Raw genomic sequence first — 15,945 nt, 5'->3', positions numbered from 1 at the left:
AATGGCTGTTGCCTCGCTGATTGGTTGGGAGTTTCGACACAGGTGCCGCGGTTGGCTCACCATTGGCCAATCAGAGGGCAGCGACTGTCGATTGACCTGAGCCAGGTGTGGTCGGAGCTCTTCAAAACGCTTCGTTGTGTTAACAACATATCTTCCAAATCACAGTTGTGTTGCAGAGGATTGTGTAGCGATAAACGTTGTTACAGGCGATTTAGGATTGAATTTATTATCAATAACATTCGTTCCATCTAATGGCCAGGAGTTAAAGCGGTTTATTGATGTTTTTAAAAGGAAAGACATACAGATAACGATTGGATTTTGTTATACCAGGAAATATTAGTGTGAATATGTTCGGCATAAGAAAGGGAATATAATCTCTGATCTTGGATGTGTAGTGGTCTAAGTGTGGAGCACAGCAAGAAGGGTTTCCTTGTTTGTTTGTCTTTTATTATTTTTTTTTTTATCATCCTTTACTTCTGTAATATGCTTCCATACTGTTAGAGATGGGGAAGTCTGATGGCATTACGGATCAAGTGCGACCCCCAGCGGTGTAGGCAGGATGTTTTAACCCTCACTATCCCATGCCGGGAAGCCGATTCAGAGATAGAAGTGGAAGCCAGTGACCTTTCCAGAACACAGCAGTGGTGGAAGGATATGTGGGAGGGGGTTTCAGAGCTGAGGTTTTGGTTTCTTGTTTCTTGAATTTCACCCAGCTTAGCAGAACACAAGTTACATTTGCATTACAGTTTTTCAGTTGGGGAAAGGGACGACTGGAGCTCTTGTAGTGTTATACTGTGCTTGTGGTGCCCATATTGAGACCTATAAGTTCTATTTAGTTGATCAATTCGTGGAATTTAGTATGTTTTTTTTTCTTGTCCTATTTTTAATGTAGTGAGTGCTGCATTTTGTTTCGGGCTATTTATTTCTCCTGTATGCATGGCAGGGAGTCTTCCCGTCGTTCAGAGGGGCTTTGTTTGTTTTTCACCGGGTTGCTCCCACCTTTTTTGTGCCTACGTGACAACTTGGTTCAGTTTATGGTCCCTTTTTTTGATGTGGGGTACTGACATCTGACCAGGGCAGTACCCTGCAGAGAGTAGAGGTGACGCTCCCAGGGGGTGGTGGCGACAGTGATGAAGGTGTTCTGCTAGCAAGATGCATCCTAAAAAATCTACTTGAGCAAAATGAGTTAAAGACTACTTAATTTGCTAATTATAGACTAAACTAATAAGTTATCTATCTTTTCAGATGAATTGGTAGCTGTACTGTTGTAAGTGGAAGAGGTGGTGATACCCGGGAGAAGGAGGATAAGGGGAGACATCACTTGTAGGTGCTGTAGGTTAAATCAAAATCTGTTTGTGTAAACATGTGTTCCCAGAATGCAATAAATACCACACAGGTAGACGCCATTTATTTGCAAGGATGGCAGAGTTAAGAGTTATTTTGTTTGTTTGTCTGTTTTGTTCTCATTTCTTTTCATTCAATGATTTCCAAGGCAGTATTGCTGTTCCTGCACGGCAACAGATTGTGTCGGGAGAGCCAGTTTAATAGAAGACCAGTGGAGGGCAGTAATGCGCCTTTCGGCGTCCACACTCACGTGTCCACACTCACTGCCGGAAATAAAGAAGAAGACGACGAAGAAGAAGGAGAAGACGAAGGAGCAGGTACCCAGCCCTGTGTTTGAATTTGGTGGCAGGTACCCATCCCTGTGTTTGAATTTGGTGGTTATCGTCATCAACACTCCATACATTTGACTGGTAAGCCATTTAGAAAACCTTCATTGCATTTCATAATTCCAACTTCAACGCAGTCTTAGGTACCTAATATCGTGTGTCGCGCCGAAGTCTTATAGCTAGCATTCAGCCTCTGCGCTAGCAACCCCGGCTAATATAGTTGCGCTTTATAAGTAGTAAAATGTACGTTGTTTTATGTGATAGTTGAGATTAAGTGTTACAGACATGTGTTTAACGACCCGGTCTAACTTTAGAGTGATACATGTAGTGGGAAGACCGTTGCGAGCTGCCCAGAGACGAGTCCATCTAGTTCTGTTAAGATTATGGCAGCCGTTGCTAAATCGCGATGTGACCAAAGGTTTCAAAGGAGTGAGCTTAACATTTTTAAAGAGTACCATCCTTTACATGTCATTGTCATCTGCAGTCAGTGCAGCATGTGTTGATCGAAGCCACTGTACCCATCAGTTGTAATCTAACCCCCATGCCTAAATGTTTCAGTCTAGTGAAGGAAACACGCAAAAAATGCGCGTCATATTTGTCATTGCCACTCTGGACAGCGTGAGTTTATCGAATCTATAGTTTAAGCTCCTCCCTCTTTCACTTCCGGTGACCATGTCCATGGACCTAAAGTCTTGACCCAGTTCTAGCGTCAGGCACATGTCAACTCTCCGCAGTGTACTTTTCCTCAGGGAAATTTACAAGATAATTGCCATGTTTCTGTGACCCCAAAAGCGTTGCTTAACCTAATTCTAGTTTCAGACGGAGTGCTGTCTTGCACATTTCCAAGCAGAAGACGGCTAATACTGAACGTCACCGACCAAAAAGTCTCAGTCAGACTGTGGCTTGCATGTCAATGTCGCTTTTCCTTCACCAAACACTGCCAGGTGTTAGTGGGCAGGGTCAAGCGACGCGTCATAACATTTCCTCAGTGGTAGCGATGTAGTGACCAAGTTCATGTGCATTTCCCTCAGGTGTAGCATCAGATATGGCCCGTGGGCATCAGAAATTCCAGTCCCAGCAGAAAAATGCCAAAAAGCAAGCCGACATCAAGAAGAGCAAGAGCCATGACCAGAAGGCAGCAGCAAAGGCTGCTTTAGTGTACACGTGCACAATATGTCGGGTATGTATTTATTTTTTCTTTATTGATAGTCTTTCCTTGTGGCGCTGCCACAAAGGCAAAACATTGTTTACATGTTGTGTTCTTTTGACACTGTATCGTCTTCCTTGAATCGAAAAATCTTTCACACGATGGAATGTGAGCATTTTTTATTTATTTTTTTGTCCTCGCCACGATTGATGGGATTGTCTTCCTCGTTCATTTACTCGTATGTTCAGCCGGTGATCCATCAGTTTTTACTACCTATCGAAAGTTGCCACTCTATTCTGCTTTTCTTTTCTTTTTTTCTTTTTCTTTTTTTGCTGAGGTAGATTTAGGTGGTTAGGCAAAGGTTGAGCTTAGAGTTCAGCAAACGCGGGTGCCTCACACACTGTACCGCTGTATGTTACTTGCCAGATTTTGCTGTTTGGCACCATGTGGTATTTGTTGAGGGAGAAATCAGGAGCGCTTGTTTTCATGCAGATGACGTCCCGAATGAAAATGAGGCAAAATCATCCTCATTTTAGAGGCATGAATTGAAATCACAATTTTTAATTGTACAGCCCTGTTATGATGGTTTCAATAATTCAAATTCATCAAAGAATGCATTGTGCCTCTTTGGGTACATAAACAAATAATGAAGGATTTATCTGACACAAGAATTTATAATTTGACATTGTACTTTGCATTGGATATTTTGTGTGGGAATTTGAAGATACAACGGAAACAGGAAAATAAGCTGTATAAAGTTAGAACTTTATGTTTTGTTTTTATGGTTTTCTAGTTTAGATGATGGCTTTTCCTTGCTGTTTGTATATAATGTGTCATATTTTTCTCCCCACACTTTCTTAGACACAAATGCCTGACCCAAAGACATTTAAGCAGCACTTTGAAAGCAAGCATCCAAAGTCCCCTATGCCCCCAGAGCTGGCCGACGTGGAAGCATAACAAAGTACACCTCTACTTCTGTAAGACATTTTCCACGGATTTAGGATTGGATTCTACATTTTCAAATGATGCAGTGAAAAAGGCTGAACAACCAATTTTGATTAAAGTAAATGCTGCTTGATTTTGGCAATCATGCACATTTTTTCTCCCCTCATAATTGTGCCATCGCTAAAACCAACAAGATGATGAATCGTTGCTTACAAAATACAATACTGGCTGGGCTTCTGAGAAGTATCTAATGCTCCACAGTAACTTTATTTTTAGAATTTCTTATTATGATTTTCAAAGATTATCCTATCAATTTACAATACTGCCTCTTTTGTGTACTTTACCACTACTGTTCCTAAAACGAACAACATGCATCTGTACTAGCACATTGAAATAACTTTGATATAAAGTTGCGGGTATCTAAATTATTTAGTGCCAAGGTTAGGGATATATTATTAGTTAAATTAGTTTATTTTATACGCTTGAAAAGGCACTGATGAACATCTAAAATTTTCTTTTGAGTATTTTTAACTTTTCAGTCAGTCTGCACTGTTTTCTTTCTTTCTAAAATACTATTAGAAATGCAGTACACCGGTACAGAGCTGTTTATTTTTTTGCAGGATTTTCCATGAAATTTACAAAGAATGTGATTCACATCCAGTCTTACTCTAGTTCTCTAGTTTTAGTATGTGACTGTGAGAGGACACTTAAAGGTGAGTTACAGCCAGTCTGCTGTAACATTCTGGTCAACTCTTAACATCATTACAAAAGTACTGTTTATTCACTCTGTGATAAGGAATGGTGAAGATGCATTTGATTTCTTGATATAATTGTGTTACCTTTACCTTCCCGGTTTTTCCATAATTGTGTACTGTACATCACTGTACTTTTTGATGCTTAGTAGGTATTTTGCTGTGGAGCCTGTAACAAACTGTCATTCATGGTAAGGTTAATGGCAAGTGTTTGATCTGTAACATTCTATAACTGTAATTTAGCTTGGTTCTTTTTTATATACTAGTTTTCATTCTAGCATGCTAATTGGCAGACAGTTATTTATAGATATATCTATTTTCTGTACACTTGGACCTTACTGGTCTGAACCACTGACATCTTATCACTGTGCTGAAGTCTGGACTAACAACCAGCCATGTTTTTACTTTTTGTAATTATCATATCTTTGTCTGCGCAATACAACCCTTGAATAAAGGTTTTACTTTTATATATAAACCAGTTTAAAGCTTTTGTTTTTTTGATCACTGGCCAAATGTTTTGTTGGTGTTATATTTATATGTTTTACTTGGTTGATGAAATAACTAAGGCAGATGTATGGTTCTTATTTATCACACAAGCATAAGCTACAATACTGAGCACACACTCAATTCTGCAGCATTCATAAATTTTTACTAGACTGGCCAAAGCTCATAAATATTACATTGTCCACACAGGAGAATCTGTGGTAGTGGGGGAAAAAAAAAAGCCTTGAACATATTGCAACACAGTGGCTGTTCAGAAAGATGGAGAGATTTACAGACGGAATCCAATTTTATTGCATACCTAAAACACACCTGGTTGTAATTTGTCACTTGTCTTTCTGTCCTAGACATACAAAGGAAAGGAAAGGCGGTGAAAATAGATAAATCTATGTACATATTTACATAAACATTTGAAAGTGCAATGTTGCATAAGAGTGCAGGATGTACCGGGGGGGAGAAACTAATTTGAATCTTGTGGTTTTGGCCAACAGAGCTTTGTAGTGTCCCAACAGTTTGCATGAGGGATCTGCAGCAGGGGGAGCTGCCCGGTTCCTGACTCTGCCTGAATCTATAAAGGTCCTGGATGGAGAACAGCAAATTTTCTGTAGAGCTTAGCATTGCAGCCTGTTCCTGTTCTGTTTGGTTACCGATCCAAACCAGACAGTGATGGGATGGCAGCATCTCATGAGGTGCAGGGTTGCTCAATAACCAAAGGCCTGGACGTTTGCCATTTTCTTCAGTCTGAACCAGGGCAGCTGTGCAGATGTAGTTAAGCAGCAGCAGTATGACTTTTGAAAAGCATGACAAGCCATCATTATTCTTGTAGACGTTAATGTTTTAGATGCCATTTACTTATCTTGTTTGGTAACAGTATAGGCCACATTTACCACCTCATTCTCCTTTGTATGCTGGCATTGTGCCAATACACACGTTTCTTGAATCTGCACTCTATTTGGGCTATACGTTTGTAGTAGTTGAAGTAGTTTGTAATAGATTAAATAAATAGTAAAATATACCTTTATTTATTCATAGTTAAATTGGTTTTGCCTCTCTTAGTTTTGTTTTGTTTGTTGTTTTTTTTGGCTCCTTTGACATGAAACCTAATAGTTTGACACCACACCCTACAAGATCACACAAGAGGAAGTGAAGGCATTTTCTCAGATTTTTCTTTTTCTTTCCTTCTTTTTTAAACAGTGTGGAACTCTGCATTTTCACGAGATAGTATCCAGCCTGTTGTAAAATAGGTTACAAGCTGAAATCTTGGTCAAGGAGGAAAGCATGTGATAAGACAAAAATAGCTATGCTCTTCTGGCATGGAAACCAGCAAGGCTGCAATAGAGGGGACTCTGAGGTTGGCTTTTACTTCAGCCATAGCGTCAAATTTAAAAAAAGAAGAAAAAGAAGAGGTCACATTCAACATTTAAGATTTTCAGTCGTTTGTCATACCGATTACTTTTCTGTCTGACTGCCTTTGAATACATATGTTTGATCCTTACATATGATGAAACAATAATGTAGTATTGATACTGATGATAACTTAACGAATATAGCTTTGTCGTATAGTATTTCATTTTAGTTATTTATTTATTTATTTATTTATTTAAATGAAAAAGCGAATAATGTTTAAATAGAAGCATAAAATAAAGTTAAAAAAAAAATATGTAACCATGCATAGGAAAAAAACAAACCTAATGCGATTAGCTCCAAGGACTGGCGTATATTTTTTTTTACGTATTTAGTGTTAACGTTTACACATTAAACGACGCGTTTCCGCAGACAGGAAGTATCAGTTGTGCAAAAAAACAAAACAAAACTACGACTCCCAACAGTTCTTGTGCTCAGTTGCCACGGCAACCTTTGACGTCATGCGCCCCTGTGCCGTGCCTTGGGGCGAATGACTACCCCCTCTCCTTGGATTGATATGACTGGAAGGAAACCCCGTGGACCGCATTCAGACGGACTAGCAAGGAGGATCAGCTGGACCCTAGAACACAGTCGTTACAATCCTCTCCGTTACTCAGGTATGCAAACTACAGCTCTTTAAATTGTATTTATTTTATTTTTTTTTAGACTAGCGCTACTCTGTTTTTTTTTTTTGCCGCAAAATGCATTAGTTGTAGTTTAGTGGTAGCAAAGCGGGCTTGTCTCCCCATTGCGATGGCGCTGCGTTCAGCGGCGCCAGTCGTCCGACCCTCAGAACAATAGGTAGCAGGGCTACAGTTCGGGATGCGTCTAAAGACTGGCGGTAGTGTTCGGCGGCAGACAGGGAAGGCGTGTCAGATTAAATGTAGACGCCAAGTCTGTGGTTTCCAGCACGACGTCTCACCTTTACAGCGAATTGTTTTAAGGGCGGGTTGTTAAACTACTCGTTTATAGTAGTGAACGACTCAAACGGCCATCTCAACATCATTTTAATTAGTCTAAGTTATCGCTTATTCGGGTTTTTCAAAGTAGCCTTTAGCCCTACGACACTGTAGTACCTGTAATTTGCTGAAGCCTGTTTAGTCCTGTACATTCCTGACATTTCTCGGAGGAAGCAGTGCTCAGCAACCTAAGACAGAGCAGTCGAAAGGAAGAGGGTGGAAAAAACGTAACTCCCCTCTGGAAACAACTGTGTGGCGCTCATCATATTGCGATCGATTGAAATGCAGACCGACGTAATAGCTACGTATTCATTTTGAGATTGGTAGCCCCCGATTGCTAGCGGATACATGTACGCTATCAAAGAGCGGAAGGAGTGCAGCTCGGATCGCCGTGGTTCCGGGAAATAGTCGGCGCCTTACTCCAAGTGGGTCACGAGGCCCTATGGTTAACTTTACACAGCAGTAGCACGTCGCTGCTCACAATAGCGCTCGAATCGGTTACCTGCACAAACACCATTTGCCATGGTTTCGCGGTTGCGTCAACCAAATTCTGTCGATGGTCCCGACATGTTTTTTTTTTTTTTTTTTTTTTTTAATCTTGGCGCTTGCTCGTCTGCTGGACGAGCCACAGGTAGAGGGTTGGGTGTGGTGTGTCTCAGAGACCCATTAAAACCATGGTATTTCACCCACTGGGCGTGGTTCTCACGGGAAGTAACGCGGTAACATCGCTAGAAACGGCTAGTTCACTATCACAGTGTGTGGTTAGTTGTGCGTGTGGATTTAATGTTGCGCATCTTTCTCGTGTAGCATGTTGCTATTGTTGTACTCAACTGACCCATGAGATTATTGGGTTGGTCATACTACAATGTTAAGTGTGTCTGTGCGTGTGTATGTTTATAAAGTTGTTGAGATTAATGGGTGATATGTAATGGTCCTGCAATACCCTTATAGTATTTCTTAATGTAGTACCAGGATTATATATGGTAAAATAAATAAATAAATAAATAAATAAATAAAAATTAAAACGATCCTCAGCCGTCATTGGGTCTGCTTCCGTGCAAACTTGTTACATGTGCATATCGGGCATTTTTAGCTGGGAAAGAATGAATACGTGAGTACCGTGATGCACAATGTTACATAAGAAGCAGGTGTGGTTGCTATGCGACATTGAGCTGTTTGACTTAAAAAGAGGAGAGAAAGGAATTTTTGAGAGATCAGAGATACACTCCCAGTTAATCATAGCTGGGCCACCACCGCAGTTATAACCTTAACGTTACTCCAAAGACAATTTACCCTCCCACCTCCCCCCCCCCAATAAAATAGTCTTGGAGTAGGAGAACAGTGTGTGGAAGTAAGTTACACGTTTATTAATCTTTATTAATCAGCGCTTACTTGACCCTGCTGATTCCATGTTTGTGTAAGGATGTGCACCAGATGCTTATTGAAGTAAAGAAAAACACAGCAGGGCCTCGCGGCTCCAATTGTGCAGCGCCCCCCGAGAAGCACATCGCATGGGTGACGATAGACGGCAGACAATGCACAGTGCAGACTAGCAGTGCAGCAACTGCATAATGCACACACATTTGTATAGTATATCGAATATACAAAAGCATTGGTGTTTGTAATATAGGCACACTTTCCGTGAGCCAGCCACAACATGTAGCCTAAGATTTGTTTATCCTTGATTATCTTGTTTTTACCACAGTGCAAAGCCACAATTACAGCTGACAGTGAAATCCAAGTAATTTCTCAGCCCTGTTTAAAAATGGCTACTGCTACATTTTGGAAATTGTAGGTAATATTCATTTGTTTTTCATTCCAACCAATTTTGTTTCATAATCATGTGTGATACAATTTGAATATATCATTAAACATATTTTGTACATTTTTGTGAGCTGCATATTCTATTGAAATTGTAAACTTTTGAAAAGAGTTAACAAATGCCGTTCTAAATCAAGAGAACATGATGCTCAGAAAGAAAGATGTTTCAATGTTGGAATGCCCTGGAACATCACGTCCAAATCCATTTTTCCCATTTTTAGTTGTTGTTTTGTTTGTTATTGTTATTCTACCAGCTCCCATGTGCTGTTAGGAGCCATTATAGTTGAAATACTTGGGCTGCAGCTAATGAATTTGCCCCTTGTACTTCACCTGCACTGTAGCCTCATGGTTGAAGTGTGTGATTAATTGTCTTTTCTTTTTTTTTTACAAATGTTTCTTGATGTGGGCTTTCTGTATTTTCAGGCGTGAAAGTTAATAGGCAATTGGTATTTTCAGCTCACATTCAGCTTCACTTTGTGTGTGTGTATCGACTGGATGAATAGTGGAAGGTCTTGTTCATGATTTAGAAAATACAATGAAGAATTGTCTGAAGGTGCATGTGATGCAACGCCATCGACTTGTTTGTTGGCATTTTAAGGTAAAATAATTGGGGCGTGTTTTATTTGCGCACATTAAGTATGGCTGAGAACTACTTTCAAACTTTTAAGTCACAATTAACAGAAGAAGAAAAAAAAATTAACATCTTTTATCTGTTTGTTTGAGGCAAAACAGAGGAATAGGGCTTAGGGGGTGAATTGGGATTGGACCGAATTCCAGAGAGTTTCATTCATTTGGATAGATTCACAAATGATTTGTTTATTTTCCCCCCACTGAATATAGAAATTCTTTAGTTTTGAGAAGGCACTTGTCTTCCAATGTCTGACTGCTTCTCTAGCTGAGTCTTGTAACATAAATATGAATGAGTTCCATTATTCAATTCTGAGGGAGTCAAAGGGAGAAACCTGTTCAACCCAGCTCATGATATTAGTGTTGTTCCCTTTGCCTCTTTTCCCAGTGAGCAGCCATGGAGGACGAGCAGGCGCAAAAGGCAGTCCTGGATAAGGCAAAGATGGACGAGCAGGCCGAGCGCTACGAAGACATGGTCGCCGACATGAAAGTCGTGACGCAGGGCAAGAAGAAGTTGGGAAACGAGGAGCGGAACTTGCTGTCGGTGGCCTACAAGAACGTGGTCGGTGCCCGGCGCTCTTCCTGGCGCGTGGTTACAAGCTTGCTGCAAAAGTGCGAGGCCGACCAGGGGCCAAACGACGAGCAGAATGAGCGCAAGAAGGAGATAATCAAATCCTACCGTAAAACCATTGGGGACGAGCTGAACAAAATCTGCAGGGATGTGCAGGTGAGGTTTTCTTTCACCATGGGTCATTTGCTTTAACTGATCTTCACATTATCTCTTTTCTATGTTTTCCTATCTGCAGTTGTCCATTTCAGCTGACCTGTATACCGAATGTGAAGGCATTAGAAGTAGGGATGCTAATTATCGATTAATCCATTAATCGTTAGTTGATTGGCCTTATCGATCGATTAACGATTAATTGATAAGCGCCGATTTTTTTTCCTGAGAACCTAAATTTCACATTGAGAATTGAGAATATTTAACCCTTAAATAATGTTGGGGTCCAATGTGACCCATTTCTACATTAGAAAACAGTAAATGGGTCACTTCATTTTTTTAAATTATTTTTTATTTAAAAAAAAAAAAAATTGTTTGAAAGTCATTTGTTCTAGGTGTATTATGACGTCACAGTATCTACAGATGAATTGCTCTTTCCTGCCACTACACTCTTAAAATGATATTAACTGTCCGTGTAAGTCTGTTAGTCCGTACAGTGCACTGTACAGACTAACAGAATGGATAATGACATTTCAGTCAAGTATTTGTATGAACCTATTGACCTCTCATCATCCGCATACTCCTCAGTGTCAAACGTGTCAAACACATCCCAATTCCTTTTCTCCCTTGTTATTTTATTTTCTGTTGTAAGCCATCCCATACATAGTCGACACTCATCAATCTGTGCCTCTCGTGAGGTTTCCTGATTATTATTTTTTCCCCCTCTCTCACTCTGCCGCAGGATATCTTGGACGAGAATCTCATTCCCAGCTGCACCGACAGTGACGCTGACCATGAGAGCAAAGTCTTCTACTACAAGATGAAAGGAGATTACTTCCGCTACTTGGCTGAGGTGCAGGAAGGCAAGGACAGAGACGGTGAGCAAAATGATTCATTCTTTTTGTTGTTGTTTGCCATTATATTCTGGATGACATAAACTTTCTATTTCTAGGGAGAGCGTCTGACATTCGCTCGTGGTTTCCGTACAGTTCAAATTCATAGTCTGCGCTGCAATTCTTAAGTTGGTGGAAAAACGCATTTCCTTATTTTTCTAGTTTCAGAAAAATAATAAAAATAAAAATTGTTTTTTTTGTTGCTTTTTGAAAAATAACCTGACGTGAGATTCTGGAGACAATTTGCAGTTCAGTTCACTGCTTACTGTAATGTCTCTATCATAGAAGAATTTGGTGTCAGTGTTCCTGGGAGGGAAACTAACAAGTGGTACTTTATATTGTATACTTTCATATCACTGTAATGAATTCATTTTGTACCTCTTTTTTTTCACTTTTGTCTGATTTCAGATACTGTACAGTGTTCACAACAGGCCTACCAAATGGCTTATGACATCAGCAAAGAGAAGATGCTACCCACACACCCAATCCGTCTGGGTCTGGCCCTCAATTTCTCAGTTTTCTACTATGAAATCCTCAACCAACATGAAGCGGCCTGCAAACTGGCTAAAGATGTACGTTCATTTTACTAAAGAACTTTTATGTATCCTTGCAGATGGAAAAACTGCTTTGTATAGTACAATGTAATGTCCTTTTTTTTAAATTTGAGAACTTGGCAAATTTCAATCAGATTAGTTCTTCAATACATTCATGCTGTAGCAAAACTTGTTTCCTAATTTGTTATTATGTTGGAGGGCTTCAAGTTGTTTTTAATTATTATAATTGTTATTATTGTTATTATTTCTACAGGCTTTTGATGATGCCATTACACAAATTGACTCATTGCAAGAGGACTCTTACAAAGACAGTACACTCATCATGCAGCTACTGAGGGACAACTTGACGGTGAGCTTTGTTTTTTTAGCTGTTGGTTTGTCTGGTTTTCCTCGTTTGAATTTCACTCAAGACGGCGATTTGCACAAATTACAGTTAAAAACCGATCGTTCGTCAGTTAATCACCGTAGTGTGTGTTGTTGAAGTAAAGATGTTCTGTTTGGTCTGTTCGATTTCTAGCCCGTCCAGATTGAAACCGGATGGCTCTTTTGGAGTCTGAACAGTCACAAATCACTAGTGATGGGCATTCCGGCTCACTAAAAAGAGCCGGCTCTTTCAGCTCCCAAACGGCTCTTCAAAATTTTTTGGTGCCTAAAATAATTTATTACCAACAGTAATTTAAAGATTATGCGTAATATGAATTACTAATGTAAAAAAAGAAACAAGCATATCAAATGTTTGTAATATAAACACACCTTTATTTAGATTGAAAGTGCAAAAAACAAATGTTTAACTATTTACAAATGAACCTAAATAACTATTAACAATTTTAAACTTTTAGTTTTTTACTATTAAATTTGAAAAGAAAAATCAGCATTCAGATAACAGTTTTGTCCTTTAGTGAAGATCGACGTTGAGGAAAACCAAGTGCCTCAGCTTTGAGGGGCTGATCCCGTTTCTTCTCTCTGTAATTATCTGCCCTGTTTTGGAGAAGATTCTCTCTGAGGGGACTGATGTTGCTACAATGCACAGTCTCCGTGCCATCACATGTGTAAGGCGTGGGTAAATTGAAGCCTTAGTCTCCCACTAGCTCAGTGGGTCTGCACTTCCCTGGGGACGGGGCTCCTCCATCTCACTTCCAGAAGCGAATCTGCTGCGAACTATTCCTCCTTGTCTCGTCTCCGCTTGCTTGATCTTCAAAGAATCTCCAAACGGCAGATGCTTGTGGCTCCTCTTGTTCCTGCTCTGCTGCCTCTTCTCCCTCTTGGCCTAACTGGCAGTGAAGTTAACTGGCTGTGGGTCCATTTCAGGGTTTGAATTGCTTCGGTTATGTTCGCTGCATTGTCGCCAACACAGCAAACCACTTTGTTATCTATGCCCCACTCTTCTGCCACTTTGAGCAGCTCCTCTGCTAAGTTGTCAGAAGTGTCTGTCACTGAACTCAAAGCAATCCAAAAGACAGGACACCAATGTTTAACGTTCAACAAAGTGACATGTAACTGACGAGTAGGATGCGGTGGTTCGAGATGTCCAGCTGTCAGTTGTTTGACAAACTGCTGTTGCTTTTTTAACCCTCTCTTGCAGTGAAGCACGTTCTCTGTCATACAGCCCTGGGATGATTTTTTTGGGAGAGTGTTTTCCTACTTGGAATTGCATACGCTGGATTGAGTGCATGAATAAACCTTCTGAATCCTCTTTCATCCACAACTGAAAATAATTTGAAATCAGAGGCAATCATTTTAGCCAGTTCTTCGTCAATTGGCTTCTGTCTTGCTGGGGTCATAGACTTTTGTTAAAAAAATTGGCTCATAGAGCTCTGGGTTGCACCTTTAGGTGGCCGTGGTGGTGGTGTACTGAATGATGCTGTAGACGCAGCAGTCGCAGCAGCACTTGCAGTAGACACACTGGCACCTTCATTGATATCAGGTTCCTTTGTTTCACGTTTTTCTTCCAATGGCACTGATGGATGAACCGTTCTAATGGTCCTGTGCAGGTTGTTTGTTGAGCCAGCTCCATAGGAGATTTTAGTCTTGCAGACTCCACATTCTGCCGTAGTTTCGTCAATGTAATTAAAATGTGTCCAGAAGTTTTTTTTCCGTTTTGTTTAGTTTTTTTACCTTTTCAGTCCAGTTGCGTTGTGGCCCCTGCTCTTTTTCTCTCTCGACGCATTGAAACCACCTTCGGGAGGTAGTTTCAAATGGCATTTGGACAGATGCGTCTCAGCCTGAACAGCCCCAAACACACCGGCGGGTTTTGACCGTCTGTGACGTCGCTTCTACACGACGCAAAACCCAATGCGCCTCATCAGCCTGTGGGGAGATACTGTAGCTCTCCAGGGGATGTATGGCAACAAGTCCATTCGGTTTTTGCCACTGTTGTAATGATGATGTCACGCACTGCACACGCTGGACGACACCTCTGCTCCGGCGTCGTTGCTAAGGCAACCTGTCAGATGGGTCAATAATGTGGCCCAGCCAGAACCGGTCAGAACCAGATCCCATTTGGACACTTGCTAAAAACAGTATGGACAGTCAGTCGGATTTGAGAAGGAATCTGATTTGAATCCGATTCGCCTGCAGTCTGAACGCAGCCAACACAAACCCTTCCATTTGCAGTAAACTTCGCTACTGCAAATTGCAAATGACAAGGTGCCAATTGTTTTGTGTCTTTCTCCACCATCTCACCTCTTCCTCTTCCTCTGTCTCTTTGCCGTGTCTTCCCTCAGCTGTGGAAGTCTGACAGCCAGGCTGAGGGAGAGGATCAAGAGGACAAAGACTGAGCCGGGCCTTCGCACTGAGCCGTCCCCGTCTACCTGCCAGCATCCTGACTCATCCTTATCACGATCCTCTACAAACATACCTTATCATTATCATCTGAAATTATTATTATTTTTTCGATAACTCTAACATCACTTGTCACTCGCCTTCTTGTTCCTCCTTTTTAACAGTTGTTGATGAGGAATGGGAAGGGAGACCATTAGGAACTTGGGGGAAAGGGGGGGGGTGCATCCGGATGGGATTAAGTGTGTTTGGTGTCGGTCGGTTGTCTGCTAACCTCATTTTGTGTGGGAACAATTTTACTGTCTATTTAGGTGGTGGTGGTGGTGGGCCGTTTTTGTTTTTGTTTTTTTTTGTTTTTTTCCACAGAGAGCAGGGAAGCTTTAAGCTTGTCTTGTTCAAGCTCAAAGGCCCTGTTCTGAGTTTTACAATGTTTTTCTTTTATATGTTGTGGTTTCACGAAATCACATCGCAGCCAACAGCTGTTAATTGGGCCGAAGGGATGAAGTCAGACATATTGACGATGGAGATGTACCAGGGAGTGCTGAATTCAGAGGGAAAATTTGTTTTTGAACGGTTACATTCCATTAAACATCAGTTGCTCAGCCTTTTACTTTTGTTTTTGGGTTTATCTGCTTTTGTATTTGGATCGGTTACGAGGTTTAGACATTTTTGATGAACAAAAAAAAAAAAGCACACAAGCTTCTTATTGATGTTTTTACGAGCACAGCAGTAACAACTAAGTCCCTTGTGCTTATCTAAGTATTTGTTTTGTCTTTTTTTTTTTTCCTTTAAAATATTTGCCAAAACTGCATGTTGGTATAAAGTAGTTATGGAAGTGGAAGGAGGATGTTTCAGAGCTGGCTAGCTAGAATTTTCATAAAGAACACCTAAGCGTAACCGTTATGTGGGGAAAATATGTAATTTAATCTATGTGGAATTAAAAATCAAATTTAAAGTTTCCGGTGTGTCAAGTTTGTGTATTGATCAAAAATATCAAGTAATATCAATGTAAAATTGCCTTACAAACTGTGCTGACAATGCGCACAGTGGCCCACGTCAAGCATAGCACTGCTTATACAGTAGTTCTGTTTTTTGGAATATTTTATTTTCAGTTTTTACATTTATCACACAAAATCAACAAAAAAAAAATAAGGTCAATATCCCAACAGTATA

The 15,945-nt window shown here is 40.5% G+C and overlaps 2 protein-coding genes across 3 annotated transcripts; both read left to right on the top strand.

Annotated features, from left to right (window-relative positions):
• The first annotated feature begins 1,465 nt into the window (after positions 1-1,465).
• LOC142898178 (zinc finger protein 706) lies at positions 1,466-4,989 on the top strand. 2 transcript variants are annotated; one of them, XM_076040974.1, is made up of 3 exons: positions 1,466-1,661; positions 2,702-2,850; positions 3,679-4,989. In XM_076040974.1, exons 1-3 carry the CDS (start codon positions 1,481-1,483, stop codon positions 3,772-3,774), a joined length of 426 nt encoding a protein of 141 aa, XP_075897089.1. In that variant the 5' UTR covers positions 1,466-1,480; the 3' UTR covers positions 3,775-4,989. The 2 variants fall into 2 exon arrangements, with proteins under 2 accessions (XP_075897089.1, XP_075897090.1); XM_076040975.1 differs by having other exon boundaries at positions 1,609-1,754.
• Positions 4,990-6,878: 1,889 nt separating this feature from the next.
• Positions 6,879-15,730, top strand: LOC142898058 (14-3-3-like protein). Its single transcript, XM_076040804.1, has 6 exons — positions 6,879-7,036; positions 10,215-10,553; positions 11,290-11,425; positions 11,849-12,012; positions 12,248-12,343; positions 14,718-15,730. The coding sequence occupies exons 2-6, from the start codon at positions 10,224-10,226 to the stop codon at positions 14,769-14,771; spliced, it is 780 nt and encodes a 259-aa protein (XP_075896919.1). The 5' UTR covers positions 6,879-7,036; positions 10,215-10,223; the 3' UTR covers positions 14,772-15,730.
• Positions 15,731-15,945: the final 215 nt, after the last annotated feature.

The sequence above is a fragment of the Nelusetta ayraudi genome, unplaced genomic scaffold (genome assembly GCF_046127955.1).
Source record: "Nelusetta ayraudi isolate G7.1 ecotype Tasmania unplaced genomic scaffold, CSIRO-AGI_Nayr_v1 ptg000063l, whole genome shotgun sequence".
Classification (NCBI taxonomy): domain Eukaryota; kingdom Metazoa; phylum Chordata; class Actinopteri; order Tetraodontiformes; family Monacanthidae; genus Nelusetta; species Nelusetta ayraudi.
This window is presented reverse-complemented; position numbering and strand designations above follow the sequence as displayed.